Source organism: Argopecten irradians, chromosome 4 (assembly GCF_041381155.1).
Source record: "Argopecten irradians isolate NY chromosome 4, Ai_NY, whole genome shotgun sequence".
NCBI lineage: Eukaryota > Metazoa > Mollusca > Bivalvia > Pectinida > Pectinidae > Argopecten > Argopecten irradians.
The window spans coordinates 26666007-26689899 of NC_091137.1; the positions used below are offsets into that span (position 1 = coordinate 26666007).

General features: G+C 33.5%; 2 protein-coding genes across 2 annotated transcripts; one reads left to right on the plus strand and one right to left on the minus strand.

Moving 5' to 3' along the window:
* The first annotated feature begins 3499 nt into the window (after positions 1–3499).
* On the plus strand, positions 3500–17306 carry LOC138321124 (delta-aminolevulinic acid dehydratase-like). Its single transcript, XM_069264568.1, has 8 exons — positions 3500–3657; positions 8033–8180; positions 8460–8595; positions 9048–9131; positions 9670–9814; positions 10462–10549; positions 11032–11118; positions 14404–17306. The coding sequence occupies exons 1-8, from the start codon at positions 3545–3547 to the stop codon at positions 14590–14592; spliced, it is 990 nt and encodes a 329-aa protein (XP_069120669.1). The 5' UTR covers positions 3500–3544; the 3' UTR covers positions 14593–17306.
* A 788-nt stretch (positions 17307–18094) lies between these two features.
* On the minus strand, positions 18095–23833 carry LOC138321125 (6-phosphogluconolactonase-like). The gene is made up of 5 exons (XM_069264569.1): positions 23677–23833; positions 21689–21889; positions 21143–21285; positions 20249–20389; positions 18095–19715 (listed from the first exon to the last, which is right to left on the minus strand). The coding sequence occupies exons 1-5, from the start codon at positions 23801–23803 to the stop codon at positions 19599–19601; spliced, it is 729 nt and encodes a 242-aa protein (XP_069120670.1). The 5' UTR covers positions 23804–23833; the 3' UTR covers positions 18095–19598.
* Positions 23834–23893: the final 60 nt, after the last annotated feature.

Here is a 23893-nt window from a genome sequence, read left to right on the forward strand (position 1 = left end):
CTATTTAATTAGAATAAATAAAATGTTAATTTTCATAACGCGGGTCGTTTTATGTTTCCCGCCGTCGTCCTAAATGCCGCGCGGTAGTTGACTATCACTGCGCCAGACGATAAAACAGCGAAATGAATCTCCACTGTTATCGTACATTAGACAGGAAATCTTGCATATTTTTGGTGTTGTAACCTCATCGTAAGCCATCGACATATATTTTACTTTGTTATTGATGTTTTTAAGAAACCTTTAAATTTTTCTCCGGAAAGGTAGTGGGCCTTTAATATCTCTTTTAAAAAGTGTGTTGCTTGCATTTTGGTGGCTTTGGCAGCATGCTTCAGTGAGAAAAAGGGCAAGAGTTCCACTAAACAAGAAGACACAGGCACGAATATAACGCAGTCTCCCAAAACAGTGCGTGTGCATTACTTATACGACGTACACTGACGGCTAATAGGACGTTAATTAATCAAACAAAAAAATTTTTATCTAGTGTTCTCCCTTTCCTTAAAAATATGTTATTTTACTAGTACCTTGTACCTATTATTGTTTTGTTAGTATATACATGTACATCGCACCTGTTATTTTTTGTATTCTAATCTGTTCATGTAATTCTTCGGAATGAATGAATGAAGGAATGAAGGAAGAACGGAAGGAAGGAAAGAAGGAAGGAAAACGATTCATTTCCAATTCCCAAATGTAAGGATTTAAAGACCAGGGAACAGTGACATCGCCCTGCAGGCACACATACCTTTTGTTTTAAATATCGCCTTATCGCCTAATTACATCTAATTCCATCGTTAAACTATAACTGTATTTTAAAAAAAAATCTTCACTACCGTATATTTCATATAGATTATACATGTACATAATGAATTATGGGTGTAACACATTCATTTCCTGGTAGTGAAATATTTCTTATCTTGGTGTATAATTATATAACTTTGTTCTGGTGTATCCGATACGTTGACGAAATATATAACTTCTTCAGAAACTCATAATGTCAAACGTCGACAAAAGAAGAAAATTACGACTAATTAGATTCTTTAATTTTAAGTATAGATGTAGGTATTTTACAAATATATATATATATATATACACTGTATGTATATTCATATTAAAAGGGGAGTAATAACCTTTTTTGTCAGTTTTATAATAGCAGGGAAACAACTCCAACAGCCCTGAGATATTTGAGAGAGTGAAGCTATTTTCTCTGATCGTACTACTGGTCTATGGTGAGCTGTGACTGGCATGGGCTGACTTGTAGATCATACAATATTTTAACACCTTAAAATTATATTTCAAACACTTTCATCTTATGACTGATGAAAATCCATATGTATGTAGATCATTACTCACAGTACACGATACATGTTGCAGCATTAAATGTATATTGGTAATTGTAATTCACTGTTCCGTGACCAGCAGATTGTAGTGCTGGATTTTTCGTGCCTATAAAGTTCTACAAGAAGTACATGTATACACTGTTACGCGTGCGATAACGTGACGGCACGTATAACTCTTCAATTCATACAAAAATGAGACAAAACGACGTTGACACTTTGTTACCTGTCAGTGGCGTAGGAAGATGAAAGTAAAATAAGGGGGGGGGGGGGGGGGCAAAGGTCCTCAATATTTCATAACACCGTCCCCCCTCGCGCGCCCCGCATGCACAGGAAATACCCGGTATACTTTTTTTCATATACCATTACATATAATCCTTGTAAACATCTATAGACAGTGGCGTCGCTAACAGGATATTAATGAATACGCAAATTAGCGTGCGAGTTTTGGGGCTCCTGGGTATCCCCTGGAAAAATATTACGATTTAGAATGACGGAGATGAGTTTTACGATGCATTTTGTTGAATTTGCGAGCGCCGTAGGCGCTAGAATTTGGTTTTTGTGGAGTCCGGGGGTCCCCCCCCCCCCCCCCCCCCCCCCCCGAGAATAAATATTACGATTTGGTATCTTGATGATTTTTAAGTGTTCTTAACACGGTAATGTTACCTGCATTTAGAAATGATAATTGTGAGTGAGTGTCGTCTTACCATTATACAACCCAGCGCGATCTGAACATACCGGCTTCACACCATCGGCACATTGTTGTGTAACTCAACATGATAATGAATTGATTGTCTTACAAAGACATATAAATAAATTAATCTTTTAAGAAGCATTTTTTGAAATAGTATAATCCCTTGATGGACATTTTTAGTCTACATTTTGCAGTTCGTGTGTATTGAATTTCCATTATCAAAGGCTTGAACATTACGTGCTTGAACGTTTTAGAAAACATGTTTGCCCCTCTCTCTATGATTATGAATTACATTAAATTATATTTAATATTGGTATTTACATTTTCCACTTCTCGGTTCTCCAAGGACGTTATGAGAAGGATAAGTCACACTGGTTTTTGGGGAAGTCCAAGGCTGGCGCTTTTGTGTTTGTGCACTGACCGTGACGTTGGGGCGACGACTGATTTTCGGTTGATATCCGCCGGCGCAGCCTTTGATGTAGCTTGCGGGTGCGAGGGTTTCCGTCTTACTTTCTGATGCGGGGGCCGTCATTTCATGAGCTGTCGATTATTTTTAACGAAAATTTGAATGACATTTCCTCTAAATATTCCGTCTTTAAAGCAAGTAATATACGTCGTGAAATTTAATAAACTTTACAATGGTGTTTCGTTTGACTCGATAAGACAAGTATTTGTTAAGAAAAAACGGTTTTTATTCCCGGTTCAATAGGCGTCTCGCGTGGTGTTTAGTAATGTAAAGAAACAGTCACGAATCCTTCTCACTTATAAATCCTTGGTTCTCCATCCATGCATGTATTCTGCAAATAATTATTTGTGAGGAAAAGGCTTTAAAAGTTGTGAAAAACTTGTGCCTAATCCTCGTTGTGGAATTTTGAAAAAAAAATATCAGAGATATAGATTACTATAAATATCTGAAAATATTTACTCAAGGATTTATAAGTGAGAAGGATTCGTGTCTGTCTCTTTTATACACTACTAAACACCACGCGAGGACGCTTATGAACCGGGAAAATAAAAACCGTTTTTCTCAACAAATTACTTGTCTTATCGAGTCAAACGAAAACACCAATGTAAAGTAAATGAAATTACACAACGTTTATAAACTTGCTTTAAAGTCAAAGGCTTGAACATTACGTGCTTGAACGTTTTAGAAAACATGTTTGCCCCTCTCTCTATGATTATGAATTACATTAAATTATATTTAATATTGGTATTTACACTTATAAATCCTTGGTTCTCCATCCATGCATGTATCTGCAAATAATTATTTGTGAGGAAAAGGCTTTAAAAGTTGTGAAAACTTGTGCCTAATCCTCGTTGTGGAATTTTGAAAAAAATATCAGAGATATAGATTACTAAATATCTGAAAATATTTACTATACGGCGGATTTGCCTTATATGGCATATATGGCGATCGCACATCTCCGGCTCTTTCCGTTACCGGAACCACGTGTCCCGTCAACACACAAGGTCATGGTGCAAAGTTCAAACTGAAAGGTTATAAGCTTGTTGAGGAAACATGGCTAACCACACGGTTCTCCACAGCGGATATCATCACCCGGTTTTACGGTCATGGCAGACAGCTAATACAAGCATTAGTGCGGAAAATCTTATCTACCCTATCTTTGTTACGTAAGTTGACTTTATTTTAATTGTATTACTACAATAACAAGAGAAACACACGAAACATTTTGTAGGTCAAATCGTGTCCGGCCAGCTTCTGCGTATGCCTAAGTCAAGTGATATGAGTCTGTTGACAACTTCTGTTTGCCAGTGTCGTACTTCTTAATGTAATATACTGTAGCAAGTGAGTAGTCTAAAGTATTAAGAAGATGTGTACCCAACCTTAAGGTCTGTTTTTTTAGAGAATAAATGAACCTAACTTTTTTATAAATTGTGTTTACAAGTTTATGTCACTTGTCAGTTGAAAATTATGTAAGGCTCGATTTCAGAAGATTTCCGAGTTCTCTGAAAGAGCTAGACTCAATGATAATTTGAAATACACCATGTGAAGTATTATGAAATTTATATACATGTACATCTTTATCAACATGTACCGGAACATGTGCTTTGCTAAGGAGGAGTTGGCCTAATAAATTATATTCAACATATATCAGATAGGAATATATACAGGATAGGTATACTACTGTGGTAGCCATACAGGAGAGATACATGCCATGGGGTGACGGGTGTCTATACAGGAGGGGTATATATATATATATATACTGGCCATGGGTTGTCCATACAGGAGGGATACACTGGGGTGTCCATACAGGAGGGATATACTGGGGTGTCCATACAGGAGTGATATATACTGGTATGTCCATACAAGAGAGATACACTGGGGTGTCCATACAGGAGAGAGATATACTGGGGTGTCCATACTGGGGTGTCCATACAGGAGAGAGATATACTGGGGTGTCCATACAAGAGAGATACACTGGGGTGTCTATACAGAGAGAGATATGTACTGGGGTGTTCATACTAGAGAGATACACTGGGGTGTCTATACAGGCGAGAGATACACTGGAGTGTCCATATATACACAAGGAGAGAGATACACCGGAGTGTCCATATAAACACTAGGAGAGAGATACACTGGGGTGTCCATACAAGAGAGATACACTGGGGTGTCCATACACTAGGAGAGAGATACACTGGGGTGTCCATACAAGAGAGATACACTGGGGTGTCCATACAGGAGAGAGATACACTGGGGTGTCCATACAGAGAGAGATACACTGGGGTGTCCATACAGGAGAGAGATACACTGGGGTGTCCATACAGGAGAGAGATACATTGGGGTGTATATACAAGAGAGATATACCGGGGTGTCCATATAAGAGAGATATACTGGGGTGTCGATACAAGAGATATATACTGGGGTGTCCATACAAGAGAGATACACTGGGGTGTCCATACAGGAGAGAGATACACTGGGGTGTCCATACAAGAGAGATATACTGGGGTGTCCATACAAGAGAGATATACTGGGGTGTCCATACAAGAGAGATATATTGGGGTGTCCATACAAGAGAGATACACTGGGGTGTCCAACTAGTACTGACGATAAGTAGTCATAAAAGATATTGGAGGATTATAAACTATTTAAATACAGCTGGAGTACTATACATATAATGTCTATTTGTCAGATATGTATATATGAAGATGCCTAGAAATGAAAAATCAGGCATAAATATTATTCTTTTGACAATGTGTAGTGTTGTTCTGATAAGAACAATTTAGTAAGATCACAGGAGGGTCACAGGAGGGTTATGTTCAGCTTTCTGAGTCTGTCAGGTAGCTAGACTATTTAATTTATGATACTTCTTTCAGTATATGTTAAGATGATATTGGTACAGTATAGTCCAGACAAAAGTACAATAAATATAACTAAATTTCTTATTGGAGAAGACCACTGGATGTTCCATAGATATATATATACAATGTTATTATACAAATTTCAGTGTTATAAGACAACCAGTTTAGTCTTAAATTACAGCTTAATTAAGTATTGTATGCATCCTGTTTTGTCATTTGAAAATTGTTATTTTCTAGATATATCACTACGTAAAACGTAAATGTTTTTTGTATCATTACTGAGTTGTTGACACTTGTTGTCCATTAGTGTAATAGTTTACAGGTGAAAAATTAATATTCACGTATTTCTTTATGTGCGTCTATGGCTGTGAGAAGCACTGATGACGTCGTCTAATTTGATTTGAGTGTCGGTCTGCCCCCAGGTAAAATACCACAGAACCAGACGCAAATGATTTGTCATTAAATTATCATATTAACCAGTAATCTTACATTCCGGATCATTTAATGTAGGTATAGTAAATATATAAGTGATAAACGGCACATTAACCTGTCAGTATGTCTATCGAAATGAGTCGTATACATCATCGTCACTTACATTTAACTGTACACATACTCTCTACATTAAATATATTTGGGATATTCTATCATCGTTTTGTATATCGATCAATATGCATGATATAGTTGACACGACTTTGTTTCAAAGTTTTTGTTAAATTATCTCAATGTAAATGTTTCATTTTCAAGGTCCTAGAATTTTCTCACAATGAATTATCATGAAAAATATGGACGCATACACTACAGACGCGTACACTTATGACATACCAGAGCTATTTTCATAGTATTTTAACTCTTGTCAAATTTACCTGGTACTCTGATTCAACTGTATTTGATCTTCTGTTTTTTTCCAAAACATATTATAGCATAATAAAGATACATCGATTTATAAGTATGAATTCAAAGTGAAAGTCTCGAGAGACTCTCATAGTGATAGGAGATTTTGATAATGATGTCATAATATTTTTCATAGTTGTGTATCCTTAGGCAATATTATATCAGCTTAATTATGGCATGTATGCTCTAGATCTCAAGATTATAAGTCACGTACGTACACAGGTAGTAGGAATGATCACGATTATCTAGCTACCTGTGCTATTTCATTTTTCAGAAGGATGATATTTCATGGGAAGTACAAGTTTCATTAATACCACGCTTCAGATGTTATTTATAATAACATGAATTTTTTCTTGCCCGGATATCCTGCAAACAACCAATGAATTAGACCCACGTATTACAGTATTACACCTATCCATGATCCCAATTTAGACTTGTCTGATGTATCACTGTCATGTTACATGCTTTAATGACTTTTCCAATAAAGATTCTAAAATGTATTGGAGCATGTACATAACTTAATGTACATGGAATCTGATATTAAACTGGTTGTAGCAGCTTTGAGCTCTGCTTTGTCATGATTCATTTTAATACTGAACTAAAAATAGATTTGGGAAATGAGTTTTATACCGGTGAACAGGTACTTGTGTTAGTATACCTAGTGATGTTTTTGCTTCAACATTTTATATTGTATGCCAGCAGTTTATTTGTATAGCCTGCAGGGTTGTCAGAATTAAATCATTGCTGGAAGATATATATTACTTTATAGTGGCAGTCGATCATTATCTCACAAGTAAAGTCAATAATACGGTAATGTTAAGTATATACCTAGCAGGTATTTTGATCATCAAATAATACAAAATTTGCGGAAGCTTTTGCAAATAGTAAATAATAACAATAATCTTTGCTTCTGGCTTGATAAAATGTTCATTGATTTCTCGTATACTGTACATGTAATGAAGAAAGAAAAATCAATACATGTACAGTTATACAATAGTCATGTGCAATTTTTTATATACACACTGATCAAATGTTTCCTAAATCTAAATGCGAGATTGGTAAAAAAAAACCTGTAATGCTTAAAGTAGAACAGCCTCCGACAGTTGTGAACCAGTGATCAGAAAGGCCTATCAAATGAATATTCAATACTGTCAATAAGCCCATGGTTATGACCCCTAAAGACTAAGAGGACTTCTTGTGGTTAAGTGGATCTAAAACATTTAGATCTTTTAGTTTTTAATTAATTGATACTGGCACAACACACGTACACAGTCAATGAGTAAAGTATCATGCTGGTATGGCATCAACAAGAATATTTTTATGCAACAGTTTTCATGATTTTGTATTTGATATCTTGATCAATATGTGAACTCATATTTATAATAGAAGAGATTGAGGTAGGGTTAAAGATGCTCCACCGCCGACAGAGCATAAATGATATACATCATTTGAACAATAATTGGTGTTTAATCATGTATATATATATGTCTAATTAACAGAAAAAATGACATAAAATAATTTATTTTCCCATTGGTGCATGTGCAATCAGTACTTCATTTCATATAGGATATAGTGCCACAGATTTTTTTCGGGATGCATTTAATTCTTTTTCATATTTTTAACTTTATGTAAAATTAGAAGCTCAAACTTTTTTGTTGGTGGTAATGGTGTAAAGTAAGGAACTTTTTGTAACTTAAGAAAAATACTTGATCGTCTCCTCCTGTTTTTGATAGTGAAAAAATAGCATTCGTCAGCGGTGGAGCATCTTTAATATATTTATTATTTGTGGTTGTAGAGATGAAGATGACGATGTTCAGGAGATCACCAGTATGCCAGGCCAGGCGCGGTATGGAGTCAACCGTCTTCAGGAGGCATTGGAACCCATGGTCAAAAATGGATTGAAAACTGTCTTGATATTTGGTGTACCAGGCAAAATCAAAAAGGCATGTAAAAATATCATTTGCAGCGAATTCTTTGGTAATGATGAACTTTGAATCATTAGATAAAGAGGAATATAGAATACAATTGAGAATTTTTTTGTTAGTATATTGCATTTTGACTGTTTAAAAATATCTGTAAATTAATTTGATATACATATTTTTCACTTTATAATTATATGCAATGACTGCTAGGATTGCATAATTGGAATCGTAAGTTGAGGTTGATTATTGATTGATACATGTATTATATTATAATCTATACTATGTTTGGTAACATTACAGGACAATGTTGGTACAGCTGCTGATTCCCAGAGTACACCCGCTATCGTGGCCACTCGTATGCTGAGGAAGGCTTTCCCTGAACTTCTCATAGCTTGTGATGTGTGTCTGTGTCCATACACATGTCATGGCCATTGTGGTAGGTATAAAGCATGCACATGGTATCTATTGTATCATGATTATTAACGAAAGAGGTCTGGAAGTCAAATTATACTCATTCTGTGAAGTCAAACTAGTTTATGAATTTGTGGCAACATATTATTGATAAAACTTGTAAGTTGTTTTTGCAACGTGTACAGTTGCCAATCACCTTTGTATAAAGACCACCTTCTCAATAAGATCACTTTCCAAGGGTCCAAAATGGCTAATTTTAGCACAGTTTGATCTGTGTATAAATACTATTATTTCCTTTTCTGTTGAGGGGATTCTTATAGATAAAGATTTAATTAATTGTCTTACATTCAAACATATATGGAAGAAAAGTTCCAAATTATTTGACGTTAATCACTTTGCTATAATAGGAAATGAGTAAAGCTGTAAACAAAGTTGTACAGTGTTACTTATCAAATTATAAAATTGTTCCGGTTACAGGTGTGATGAGGGAGGATGGAAGTCTGGATAACGATGCTAGCATCAAGAGACTAGCTGAGATATCACTAGCCTACGCTAAAGCAGGTGTGTACGGACAGAGTTTAGACTATTTCATCTGATAAATCTTTTGCTGGTCACTGTTAAAACATACCCTATAAAAGGGTGTACTAACATTATATCTTTTATGAAGGAAATAATAATTATCACATATATTTGTTGTTGATCAGTAAAAGACTGCTTGACTTAAAATTCACTGTATACAGTAAAACACATATATAACAAACACGCTTTCAACAATTTCATGACGCAGAACTTTTCATTCTCCATTAAGGTTCCTATATGATTTTTTTAATTTGTGTATAAAAAACTGTGCTTATAGCGAAGCAATTTTGTTGGTCCCAAGAAGTTTGTTATAAATATGTTGTTCTGTGTGATAAAATTTGTTGAAGTTAAATGACAACTGCCTTCATGAATTTAATGTTAGGAAAACTTAGATGATAGGACTTCATTCATCTTTGATAGTGTATCAAGATATTGTAGAAGATGTTGATAAAATTTCAACATATCTTATTGTAAAACAATTAATCCATGTATTGATATGCAATCAATTGTTGTTTCACAGGATGCCAAATCATTGCCCCATCAGATATGATGGACGGCAGAGTTGGAGCCATAAAGGAGCTCCTTCACAAGGAAGGCTTGGGTAACAGAGTGTCCGTCCTCAGTTACAGTGCCAAGTTTGCCTCCTCTTTCTATGGACCTTTCAGGTAATCCTTGTTTATTGTAAAATTGCAAAATTTAATCGAGGTGGAGGAGGGGGGGGGGTGTCATGCCGTCCAGTGTTTATATGTAGTATACATGTGTATTGGATTGGGCATTAATTTATGTCTCACATACACTATGAGTTAAAACTAATATAATTGTATTTTTTTAAAAGTTCATTGAGCAAACCAGAATGTATGTGTGTGCACTGAAAGTTTATTCAATTACATTATATACCGACACTGTATTTTGACTTTGAAAATTGAACAATCAGTAGACAACATGGTTTTATACACAACAGTGCTGGAACTCTATTTTGTTTAACTAAAAAAGTTTACTGTAAACCAACTTTCTTTTACGTCTAATTTACTTTTGCAAATTCCTGATCCAAGTAAATTCACAAAAGTTTATTTTTGCGAATTAGTTTATGTATCTACAACATCTACATAGTTAGAAATCATTCATTCAATTGTTAAATCCACAAATAATTATCTTCGCAAATTTGTTTATACAAGGATATTAGGAAATTTAATAGCCAAGAAAGAATGTGGATTTACAGTAATTTAATGTGATTGTGGTTTTTATTTTTTTTTTACGTTTCGTTCAGCATTAATATCAGTGTTAAATATATATATAATTGATTATATTATAGAGACGCTGCAAAGTCTGCTCCATCATTTGGAGACAGGAAATGTTATCAACTGCCTCCAGGATCTGTGGGACTAGCTGAACGAGCTGTGGTAAGGAACATGTTTAAAATGACTGTAATACATGTATCAAAAAAGACAACTGAAATCTAAATGTTGAAATTGTCCCCTTCAATTTGATCTCTACTATTTATTTGATCACAAATTTTAATTTAGGATCATTTATTTGATAAAGATGACTGTTTAAATACTGTACTACATGCAGTTACTATTAAAAAAGAATTGGATTTATATAAAAATCAAATTTTCTAAGTACTGAATGTAAAATCGAAATTTTGATATTTTTTGACCCTGATAAATAATGAATACAAATTACCTGGTAAAGCTAATATCTACTGGTCTACATTAACTGTAAGTGGGATCTCTTTTGCGAGATATAGATTGTGTTAGTATTTAAAACAACTAGCTATAGATATATAGATAATGTAGGTCTAGGTTCCTGTACACCACATTTCTTTTAAATGGCTATTATTATCAATATAATGCATGAATATTGATATTTCTGTATACATTAGGATCGTGATGTTGCTGAAGGTGCTGACATGTTGATGGTCAAACCTGGTTTAGCCTACTTAGATGTGGTCAGGATGGTCAAGGCAAAGGTAATCACCTATATATGTATATACATTTGTCAGAGGGAGGTAATGCTGAATTGGAATGGTAACATGTTAGGTCAGGATAAAGGTAACACAGACTTGTACCATTAACCTGGTTACATGTAAAATGGTCAAATATTAACACAGACTCATGACATTGACATTTACATAAGCTGGTTACATGCAATGTAAATAGCTTAAGGTAATGATAAAAAAGACTTGTATCATTGACCTGGTTACATGTAAAATGGTCAAATATTAACAAAGACTCGTGACATTGTTAAGGATACACATAATGTAATTACGTCAAGGTAATGGTATCACAGACTTGTAACATTAACCTGGTTACTTAAAAAATGGTCAAATATTAACATAGACTCATGACATTGACCTGGTTACATGCAATGTAAATAGGTCAAGGTAATGGTATCACATACTTGTAACATTAATCGATTGCATGTAAAATAGTCAAATATTAACACAGACTTGTGACATTGACCTAGTTACACGCAATGTAAATAGGTCAAGGTAATGATAGCACAGACTTGTAACATTAACTCAGTTACATGTAAATAGGTCAATGTAATGGTAACACAGACCTGTAACATTGACCTGGTTACATGTAAATAGGTCAAGGTAATCGTAACACAACCCTGTAACAGTGACCTGGTTACCAGGTACATATAAATAGGTCAATGTTATCGTAACACAGACTTGTAACAGTGACCTGGTTACATGTAAATAAGTCAAGGTAATAATAACACTGACTTGTAACAGTTAACTGGTTACATGTAAATGGGTCAAGGTAATGTTATCACAGACTTGTAACATTGACCTGGTTACATGTAAATAGGTCAAGGTATTGTTATCACAGACTTATAACATTGACCTGGTTACATGTAAATAGGTCAAGGTAATGTTATCACAAACTTGTAACAGTGACCTTGTTACATGTAAATGGGTCAAGGTAATGGTATCACAGACTTGAAACAGTGACCTGGTTACATGCATATAGGTCAAGGTAATGGTAACACAGACAAGTAACTTTGACCTGGTTACATATAAATAGGTCAAGGTAATGATATCACAGACTTGAACATGTAACAGTGACCTGGTTACATGTTAATACCCGCCGGTCAAGGTGATGGTAACACAGACTTGTAACATTGACCTGGTTACATGTAAATAGGTCAAGGTATTTGTATCACAGACTTGTAACATTGACCTGGTTACATGTAAATAGGTCAAGGCAATGATATCACAGACATGAAACATTGACCTGGTTACATGTAAATAGAACAATGAAATGGCAACATAGACTTGTAACATTGACCTGGTTAACTGTGAATAGGTCAAGGTAATCGTAACACAAGCCTGTAACAGTGACCTGGTTACATGCAAATGGGTCAAGGTAATGGTATCACAGACTTGTAACATTACCTGGTTACATGTAAATAGGTCAAGGTAATGGTAACACAGACTTGTAACATTGACCTGGTTACATGTAAATAGCTCAAGGTAATGATAAAAAGACTTGTATCATTGACCTGATTACATGTAAATAGGTCAAGGTATTGTTATCACAGACTTATAACATTGACCTGGTTACATGTAAATAGGTCAAGGTATTGTTATCACAGACTTATAACATTGACCTGGTTACATGTAAATAGGTCAAGGTAATGTTATCACAAACTTGTAACAGTGACCTTGTTACATGTAAATGGGTCAAGGTAATGGTATCACAGACTTGAAACAGTGACCTGGTTACATGTAAATAGATGAAGGTAATGGTATCACAGACTTGTAACAGTGACCTGGTTACATGAAAATAGGTCAAGGTAGTCTTAACACAGACATGTTGCATTGACCTAGTTACCTGTAAATACGTCGAGGTAATTGTCACATAGATTTGTAACATTTACCTGGTTTAATACATGCAAAGGGTCAAGGTAATGGTAACATAGGCTTGGATATGTATTATGGCATAAAAGTAATGGTAGTATAACTTCAATTAGGTTTTATTGAGACAATTTATGTTAAATTAAAACATGTTAAATTAAATCATATCAAGTGAACCACTACCTAAAATACTCCTTGTGTTGAAAATCCAAACTTTTTACTACATGTATTTTGACAGCACAGACATTCCTAAAATAATGTTTTGATTTTTAGTAGAAACATGCACTTTCTTTCTTTGAAAATTGAATGCTTTCATTAATTTTCTTGTCCCAAAAATTTCACTGTTTTTGAATTACTTCATTTCTTGAATACATACACAACACATAAATCCACGTTTCCCGAATTGAATACTTTCGGCGATTGATTGTGTGATTCCTTATCCAAGAATCACACAAAGCCTAATGAACAAATTTGAAAAATTAATCTTTGGTTTCTTTTTATCACTTTGCAGTTTTCACTTAATTTCATAACATAGAGGGGTATATTCAAAATTAATACGTTTCCATGGTAATCCTTCATACCTTCCGACAAGTTATATCCAAGTGAATTGTCTACTTCTGACATAAACAGCAGTTAAATTAACAAATCACAAAGATATACTTCCTTTATGGAAATTTGATAATCATTTTAGATAGTTTGACTTCATAAAGATCTGATCTGCACTGTCTGTCATTTTGCCTCTTGTGCTGCTCCACGAAGAAGTAAAGGAATTCAAACTCACAAAAACTTCTCTGGTAATAACAATGGTATGGAATTTCATGAAAATTTCATGCATGACCAGAGTAGACATTACACAATTTTTTTGAAATGTTAAGTGTCAAAGGTGGTTGAATGCCTAACCTGTAGCTGTAGATTAGTTACACATAAGCCATAGTTAGCCCTGTACATCAGAGTATACCATGTTTTAAGTCGGAGAAACACCTCAAACTGTAGATTAGTCAAGATAATGAACAATGCTTGGCCCTTTGGGCCTCGCATTGTCCGTTATCTTGACAGTTTTCCGTGTTTCTCCTATACTTACTGGGTGATTAATGTTGAACTTTCTGTTGGAGTGATCAAGGGATTGAAATATTCATGCAGTTGTGAAATACAGCTGTATGTCGATATTGAGGTACTAAAAATATGTTGATGAAGTTCATTTTAGCATTGATTAGTCCCAGTTTCTGGTAATTGTGAAGCCATATCTGATCTGATTTTAGGGATGTCACAATCATGTATTATAAACCACATTTTCCTACATTATTTTGGTATTCTGAAACATCTGTATTGAAATACCCATTTATACACTATGTTCAGTATAATAAGACCATGGTAATTCCCCTGTTTCAGTACCCCACCCATCCTCTGGCTATATACCAAGTGTCTGGGGAGTATGCCATGCTGTATCACGGAGCTAAAGCTGGAGCCTTCGACCTGAAGACAACATTGATGGAAGTACTGACCAGTATGAGGCGAGCCGGGGCAGATATTCTCATCTCTTACTATACTCCTCAGGTGCTCGAGTGGATCAGCAATTAGTGTGATATGTATGGATGAACAGAGTTTAAAATTGTTTATTCTTATCAAAATATTGTGATTATTTTTGCATTTTCCATGCACATGATTTTTTTGTTAAAAGAGTTGATACTTATTTATTTACTTGACCAATGAATACATTTAAAGTATACATATATTATGTATAAAATGTACAAGTATTTATACCCTCTACTTGTACAAATTACAAATGAATTTTTCATATCGATTGACTGTATTGAAAGAAAGTCCCTTTAATATATTTAAAATAAAAAGAAAATGTAAATGTATTACATAGTTGTTTTACTGGTGGAATTTGTAAGATTTTTATCCGTAATATTACTACCCAATTCTTTAGGAAAGTGGATTATTTCAGGAATCTGGGCACTGTGCAGCTGATTGTTGTGATGTTCTGTTTTAAGGTCCTTTAACTATTAAATGTACATATATAGATATTACATTTAATAAACTGCCTCTTTCAAAGTTAATACCTCAAATTTTTACTTTGGTATTTAATTATGATTATCATTGTTTTACTAAGTTTGTTACTCCTGTTAAGATTTTTTAGATGAATTTGAAATTGCTGTTTAATTTACCATTTTGTCCAGACATTAAATGACTTGACTTCCAAATATGTACAATAATAAATAGGATGTGCCATACATGCAAGAAGATTCAAGAAATATCAAAAAGAGACCAAATATAATCATTCATAGTAATACCAGTTCATGTACATGTGCATGCACCATATTATAACAATGATAGCATATATACATGTTAATACATTATCTGCTTCATGAAAAACATGGGTTTGATGGGAATCTGAAAATGCATGTTGTTGAATTGTGTATTATTTTGAATCAGTATCATTTTCTTCATGTTTTGATTAATTGAATATATCTTTTAGTCATAATTATAAGGAATAAAGTGTTAAATTATCCTTTAAACTTTGAAGTGCTAGAATGGTGTCGGCGTAGAAGGGACATTGATCATTGCTCCCATCATTCAGCCCATGACGTGTTTTAGACATACATGTGCTTTTAATCCATATATTTTAGCAATGCAATCAGTATACCCTGGTAGTTTGCTGTCAGTAATAAGAGTAATTGATTTTTCACTTATTCATCATTTATTTTATTTCTTGTGTTTACCAGCAGTTAAAAGTTGTACTTGTTATTCCTATTTTTCATTTGATTTCTATTATTACCAGTGCACCAAAAGGTTTCCACTCATAAAGTATTTGTTAGAGCTTCAATAAGGGGACAAGCTGGCGGACGTTGGCTACAGTCAGTATCAAAATGAATTTATTGTGTTCCATTCCTCAAAAATGGTTAGTAATTTTTAACAATACATGTATATAATGTTGACAGTCAAGGAGAGTCAAGCTGTGGCATCTTCAGACTTCCATCCATGACAAACACATTTGAACTTATTTAGAAGAATGGATGTTCCTGTTTTCATTAAGATGTGAAACTTGCTTTAATAATAAAGTTATTTAATAAGTTCAAAATGTGTGTGTGTGTTTAACGTAAAAGGTTGGGTCACTGTAGTGCCTTAAAGACTACATAAGAGTATCCATTAAGCAGAAAGTCCTAGAAATGTGCCTAAATCGATATTTAATTTCATCTATTTGATTTACTTTTACATTTTAATATACATGTATGTATTTTATTGAGTTGAGAGCATTACATATATTTAATTTGCATCAAGTAATGTTACATGTAGCAATAATAAACAAAATGTAATCAATGTTAATCCAGGTATTTAGCTTAGAAAGATAGTAATATCAGGTACAATTTGTGAAATAGGGTATATTATACTGTAACAATGCAATAAATGCTTTTAGTTGAAGAATCATATTACAGTGTGTATATCATGTGTAGCTTAAGCTTAAGTTAACTGCCTTTTGCACTAGCTATATACATGCTTAAGGCATAAATGTGTAGTACATTGTTGGTATTTTTGGCTTCAAATGGTTCATTTAAAAGTACTTTTCTATTAATCCTTTACTCTTTTTCTTGTCTTTCTCTACTTAATTTTGCGAAGAGAAAACTATTGTTTTGTAAAAATCTTACTAATCATATTTATTTAATAGTATAAATTGATAACTTGTTCAGAGAGTTTTAATGTTCAGTGATCAAGTTGTATTTTCAGTGATTGAGTGTTGTTATGTTAAAAGATTGAACATTTATATATACTCGGTATTTGTAGTGTTCAGTGAATAAGTGTTATTTTGTTCATTATAACAAGTGATCCATAGGTATGTTCAGTGGTTGAGCATTTAGTGTTCAGTGATCAAGTGTTAAGTTTATTAGTGATTGAGTATAAAAGTTCATCAATGAAGTGTTATTGTTCAGTGATCGAATGTTGATGTTCAGAGATAATTAATTGATTGAAATATTTATAGATATCTCTAATACTGATATAGAAAGATAACTACTAATGAGTGATATATGTAAGTGTATGTTAAATGTGCTAATAGTGCTTGGTTGAAGTGTGTACACATGTACATTATTCTGGGTCATAAAGGGACATACCAAGTCCCTGTGTTACTATCATAACATGAGAGTATATTATTAAATCGGCCAAGTTATTATGCTGTTGTACTGGTAGGTTAGACAATATTTTTCAGAAGTTTCATGTCATGTTGAAATGTGACTGGAGTTATGGTCCTCAAGACCTCTGGTCTATAGAATATTAAAAAAGAAAATCTTTAAAAATTTGTTTAATTATTTTTGTCTTTACTACATGACTAATTTGAAACTAGAGGGAGATAATCTAGTGAAGAAGTTAGCGAGTAAGTCTTAGACAAAAACTTCAATGTAGGGTCTGGTGGCCATGCAGTCTACTCTCAAGACTATACAGGCATACACGATTTATATGACTCATCAATATCTGATGACAAAATCAACATTCATAGACTGGTGTCTGGTCTTGGGACCATGCATTGAAACTCGTGCTGTTTTAATTGATTTATGTACGAATATGCCAAGACATGAATTCACAAAACCGATCTATAACTTCATTAATGGTATCATTGTAATGTGAAAATGTGTAATTATTAAATGAACACACAATCTGTAATTATTTAAGTTGTAAATCAATTGTTTATGTAGAGTTGATCTTTATGGAATATTTAATTCCAGGAGTAAATAAAATTTGTTGATTTGTAAAAATATGATGCATTTTGTTATTCATTTAGACATAAAAATACAGCTGCATTAACTTTAATTGAAATACTTTCAAACCTCGTTTACCCAAAGCAAGCAGGAACTTGATCATTCATTCGAGTATTTATACCTACCAGTTACTGTAGACTAACTTATTTTCCTGGTGACTTAGTAATTATCATTACATGTACCTGAAATTCATGTTGTTTTCTCTGAAAATTATGGCATTACAAAAACATGATGTCATAATCAATACCTACATATGTAGGGTAAACAACACTGTGGTATGCAAATACAGAATAGACGTGTCTCTCAAAAGGAAAAAAAATAATTAAGACATTGTCATTTAGGCCAGACTTTTATTATAAACATAAAATAAATAGCATCAAAACGTTTAAAACATTTTAGCACTTGTTTTAAAAGAAACATTAACAGATGTGACAGTTGATTACATCTATATAATCATACTATGTTTTAGTGCTGTATAAAATGTGCTTAATAAAACCATGCAAGATAGCCTTGATACAGCCAATAATGTGTTGATCATTGTACATTAAGTTTACAAAAAAATGTACAAGTTTCATAATTGTTAAACAATGTATCACTTATAATACTTGTTTTATTGAATAAAATTGGTTTATAGCAATATTGATCGATATCATTAACAATAAAAAAAATTTGACTCTCACAAGTAAGTCAAAACATATTTAATATTCGGAATGGCATAGTATAAATAATCCGACGTTCTTGATGTATAGCCTTATAATTACCTGGAATAAATTATACACATCAATGATGATAAAGGCTCACACACTCAAATTCACTTCACTTAATTCATCAACTTCAGCAAATGCAATAAGTTCAATAACAATTATAAAGAAAATATTGATTTAGCAATTGATGACATATAATATACAAAGTACCTACACACCTCAAATCCATTCTTATTTTGAAAGCTACCAATGAAACCTTCTGATGGGATAAACGAAAAAAATACAGTAACTACTCAGATATACAAAGTTTACTATGTTCAGAACCTCTCTTTTGTCCATGTTTACACAGAAATAAGTGGTACACCTAATTTTTCACTATTTCTACTCCTGGTTAAACACATACCCCGGTACCTATATATATATATAAAATCTTATACTTCAATAAATAATACTCCTCTGTTTATAAATGATTTCTAGAAATATCAACCTAATATTATTTTCAACCATCTCCAAATGAATTATGTTAGCGATACCTTAATATCATTCCGATTCATACAAATTTAATGTGCGATTTAGTATCAAATGATACAAATATTTAAAAGAAAGCATCATACAACCACCTTACACCAAACCAAATTGAAATGCCTTTTTAAAATCAAAACATAACAGGAGATTGAATGGACTGAATAAAAGAGTTATGTAGACTATATTTGATCAGTTGAATCATGCTGATGGCAGAATAACCAAAACTGTAGCCCAATTTCTGATTTTTACTTAGTTTGTAACTAAGGTGTTGGATAAATAAGAGACAATTTTACACATTTAACATTTTTATATGTCATAGAGACAAATACATGTATCCTTCACAATTCAAGGTACAATTTGTATAATAATCATGAGCAATCCTAACATGTTTGAATACATATAAACTTGAACCTACCGGGCTGACAAAGTTGTAGGACTTTGTTGTCCTATTCGCCTTGACCGAGTAGTCACACTTTGCTGTTTGTTAGTCTATGATGGGATTATAACAGTAGTCAGAGTTTGTTAGAATGTCTACATGCATATCAGTTCGCTATAATCAGAGCTTGTTACACAGAGTTGTGGAACTTTGTAGATGGCCCTGTAGTCATGGTGCCTTGAGATTGGCTGCTGCTGCCTGATCTAAGTACCAGATCACCTTACCATCAGTCGGTCGTACACGGGCTGCAGGGAGGGGATCCTGTTGGTCTCCCTCCAACACTTTCTGTTAAACAGAAATTAAATTGATAATTATAATGAATCAATACAACATATTCCAATGTTCTGTTGAACTTAGATAATATGAAATATCTGCTATTCATACTCAAGACTGTGAACTTAGATGATATGAAATATCTGCTATTCATACTCAAGACTGTGAACTTAGATGATATGAAATATCTGCTATTCATACTCAAGACTGTATTATGTAAAGCAGTTAGTTTCTATTTTGTGCAAATAACAGAAATAATTATGATATCGTATACAACAAGAGGACAACTGTGAAACTTATTGTTCACTGCATGCATGGATTTACCAAGTGAAAAAATTCTGAAACAAACCAGAATACAGTTATGGTATTACTGTTTAATTAAATCAACCTCTTGTAGTTTCACCTCTAGGAGACAATTAAGCTTGAGAGACATAACTGACTTCGTCAGATTGGAGATAACACCTCATTTTACAATTCCAGCGTTCATGATATTTCCACAACAAGTAAGGGCGGAACAGAAAATGTGAATATTCCAGAGAACAAACCTGAACCATTTCAGCCTTTCCCCCTCCACAGGAGGCGAACACAGCACAGGCACAGTTATTGATGATAGGGTAGGTCATGGTGACACGACAGGGGGGTGGTTTAGGGGAATCCTTTATAGCAGCTATTATCTTAGAAGTTTCCTGGAAAGCAATTAAACAAGACATCATCATCGGTTTTTTTTATACTAGATCAAATTATGAATGTTCAAAATACCAAGTGAAAAATTCATTTCAATACTCATTACTAATATATAAAATGTGTTCCTTGTTAAATTGTCAATTCACTCAGGTTAATTCTTTTTCATAACCAAGAAGCAAACTATGGCATCAATGTATTGTTCTACATTTCTTATGAAATATATAACACAAAATATTGACAAATTCCACATCAATGTTTAGTATTTTAATTGATACCGTTGTAATTACAAATCATTGATCAATACGATTAAGCAGGTACAATATGTACTCATACTCATACCCGAGCCAAAGTCACGAACGTTAAACAAATGAACTACATAACCACTAAGGAGGTGATGAAATAATTTTGAGGCAAGATAATTCACCTAATAAGGTAAACACACTACTGTCAGAGCGATTTGAGCAGTTCTAGACAAAAGTTGCATTACTCTACGAGCAAGGGAAAGGGTTCGGCATATAAGATGTTCGACCACAATGTGTAATGGCGGATAGCGAGCGAGTTTGAACATTTCACCACCATGGGCTTTTCTGGCATATCACAGTAAAACCGACTCATCTAATTTCCATTAGAACAGGGGTTTTCCGATATTTTAATGTTCTCTTAGACTGAATTGTCCCTTTAAATTGTCATTACATTAAAAAAAAAAATCTGCAGAAAGAAATTATTATTATACTTCATCTTCAACATTCACATACCTGAAGTAAGGCGTGTCCAGGGAACAGGGAACACGTGTGACCATCAGGTCCCATCCCTAATAACAGCATGTCAAACCTTGGAATTCCATCACCTGGAAACACCGTTCGGATCTTCCTCAGATAGTCCTCTGCTGCATCCTCAACTACAATGTACAGAAGTATTACATCAAAATCACAGGTCTTACATAGAAACACATTGTTTACAGAACTTTGTTATTGTCCTGTCACAGTAGCCCTGAATAAAATAAGGAAAATGTTGTTTAAGCATGTGAATAAGAAAATGTCACTGAGTTATGTCCCCTGTCATTTAATGAAGCCTGCATTATTGCAAATTTTGATGTCCTATAATATCATTTAAAATAACAGGAAAAATGTTTTAGTTTACAAGTTTTCTGATTAACCATCTTGTTGAAAAATGTTATTAAAAATAATAGATGGTCTCAAACAAGTTGGAGGATTAGTTGCATACATGTACAACGACAATAAACATTTTTGTTTCATGTAAGTAAACATTTTTGTTTCATGTAAGTAAATATTGATATTTACCAGTGATATCTGGATTGATGGGAAATATGTTATTTTCGTCCATGCCAACTTTCTTGACCAGGCCAGTCAGGTAGATCTGATAGGTACATTCTGGGTCAGTAAATGGTACATGTCGCTCATCACAGAAAAATATCCTCCATTTAGACCAATCAGTTTCTTTTCCTGGCAACCCATTACATAAAAACTTGGCCAAACTCCCACCTGTTAAAAAAAAATAAGGAATTTATTCATTTCAACAGTAAACGTCTTTGATCCTTTACATTAATAGGATATTTTGATCTATTACAATGCAGAAATACAGTGGAACTCAGGTACATTGAAGTCCTCAGGGAATGGAAAATTATCCAGATTACAACATATAACCAAGAAGAAAAACAATTGATATGTGTGAACAGGAATAATAATAAATTTCCAATCAACCAATAGTTCAATATAACCAATTTCAAATTAAGTTGGTTCCATTTATATACTGCTGTTCAATATATATGTCATTACTGAGTAACAAAAAAGCCATGCACAAATGGTATTGTTCCTCAAAAATGACATATTAGAGCTTAATTATGTTATTTAACACCAAAAGTTACCAATTACCATGTTAAGAATTAATTAAAATATTACAATACCAGTACTTTTATGCCCTAGTTATGCAGTTACACTTCAGGCCAACAGAGTTTCAATTTCATGGTTACTTTTAATGTTTTGAGTGACCTCACTTGAAATCAATTTATAATGTATCAAGTTTTAATTGTAAATAATGTAAATAGTGATAGAAATAGCTTGGTGCTAGAGGAATTTCCCTCTAGCTAAGTCAGTAGAGAGGCAGGTCAGTAAGTCCGGGGTCACTGGTTCAAATCCGGCTGGGGGCATACTAATCTTGCCCTATTACAATATTTTTGAGTTATCCCCCTTTTTTGTTTTGAAATGGCCATTTGTATTAGACAAAATGGTTGTTTATTGCACAAAACTGTTTGCTAATGGCCTGAGGAAACAGATCATCTGGTTGGTCCCAACACCTCGGGAAAAGAGTTTTGACTAATGACTGATAACTTAAAGGCATGAAACAACAGTTTTGATACCTGAAACGCATTCTTAAACTTAAAATTAAAGTTTCTAGTGAGAAGACCTTTGTCAAAAGGATATTTGGGTCAGACGCATCTGTCTTTATATTATGCCATCAACAATTAATTATGACGTCAACAATTAAGCGCCCACAAAAGTTTAAACAGTCGAACTATTTCTTTGGATTTGTATGTTTACAATGGTTTTCAGGCAATTTGACATGAAAATAGTCAAAATTACTTTATTTACATAGAGTCAGGTAACAACTACAATTATTTACTTGCATAGATATTTCAGAAATCCTACTATTTTCTACAGATTTTTTTTCAAATTTCAGTTTTCTAATGAATTTTAAAAAAACAACTAACTTTCAAAATAGCATGATGAAGTTTGTTTTGATTGCCTGTTTGTTCTGAGGGTACCCTTAGGCAAATATTTATACCTTAAATATCATAAGTGCGTTTTCACTTTAAAAGTTGTCCTGTATGATGTCTACTTTATGTAATCATAAATGTCTTGTATGCAAATGCCCCGTGCGGAACCTTGATTGGTTTAATAAACATTATCTTTTGTCTATAACATTTATTTTTTTATTTACATTTTTGGTGGTAGACTTTACCTTAATGTTTTATACATTGTACATGCAAAATTAAGAGCATGCAGTTTACTGATGATTTTATGTCACATATACAAAGGAAATCAAATCATTTAAGTACTATATATCATGTCAGGCAACTAATGCATTGAAATATTACAACTTAAAAAAATCATCTAATCGGGAAATATATAAATTCTAATTTTTGTAGTACAAGGGAAATAACTCCTTCTTTAGATACGCGAAGGGAAGTAACTCTTCTATTCTTAGAAAACATTTCACTGTATTTGGACCAGAGATAAATTCCTTTATCGCCCTGTTAAATTTAACGTACCAGAAAATCCTACAGTAAATTGTCCACGTTCCTCGATTGCTTTGTTAGCTGTTTGTACAACAAACTCGCACAGTTTTGCTGCAACTTCCGTGTCTGACGCTTCCACTACCGTCATGGGCGCAGCCATTTTGACTTTGTAAAGCTACTGTATAGGAAAAAACACTTTGAATTTTTTAATTGATAATTATCGATATTTATGCTATTTCCTGAATCACGT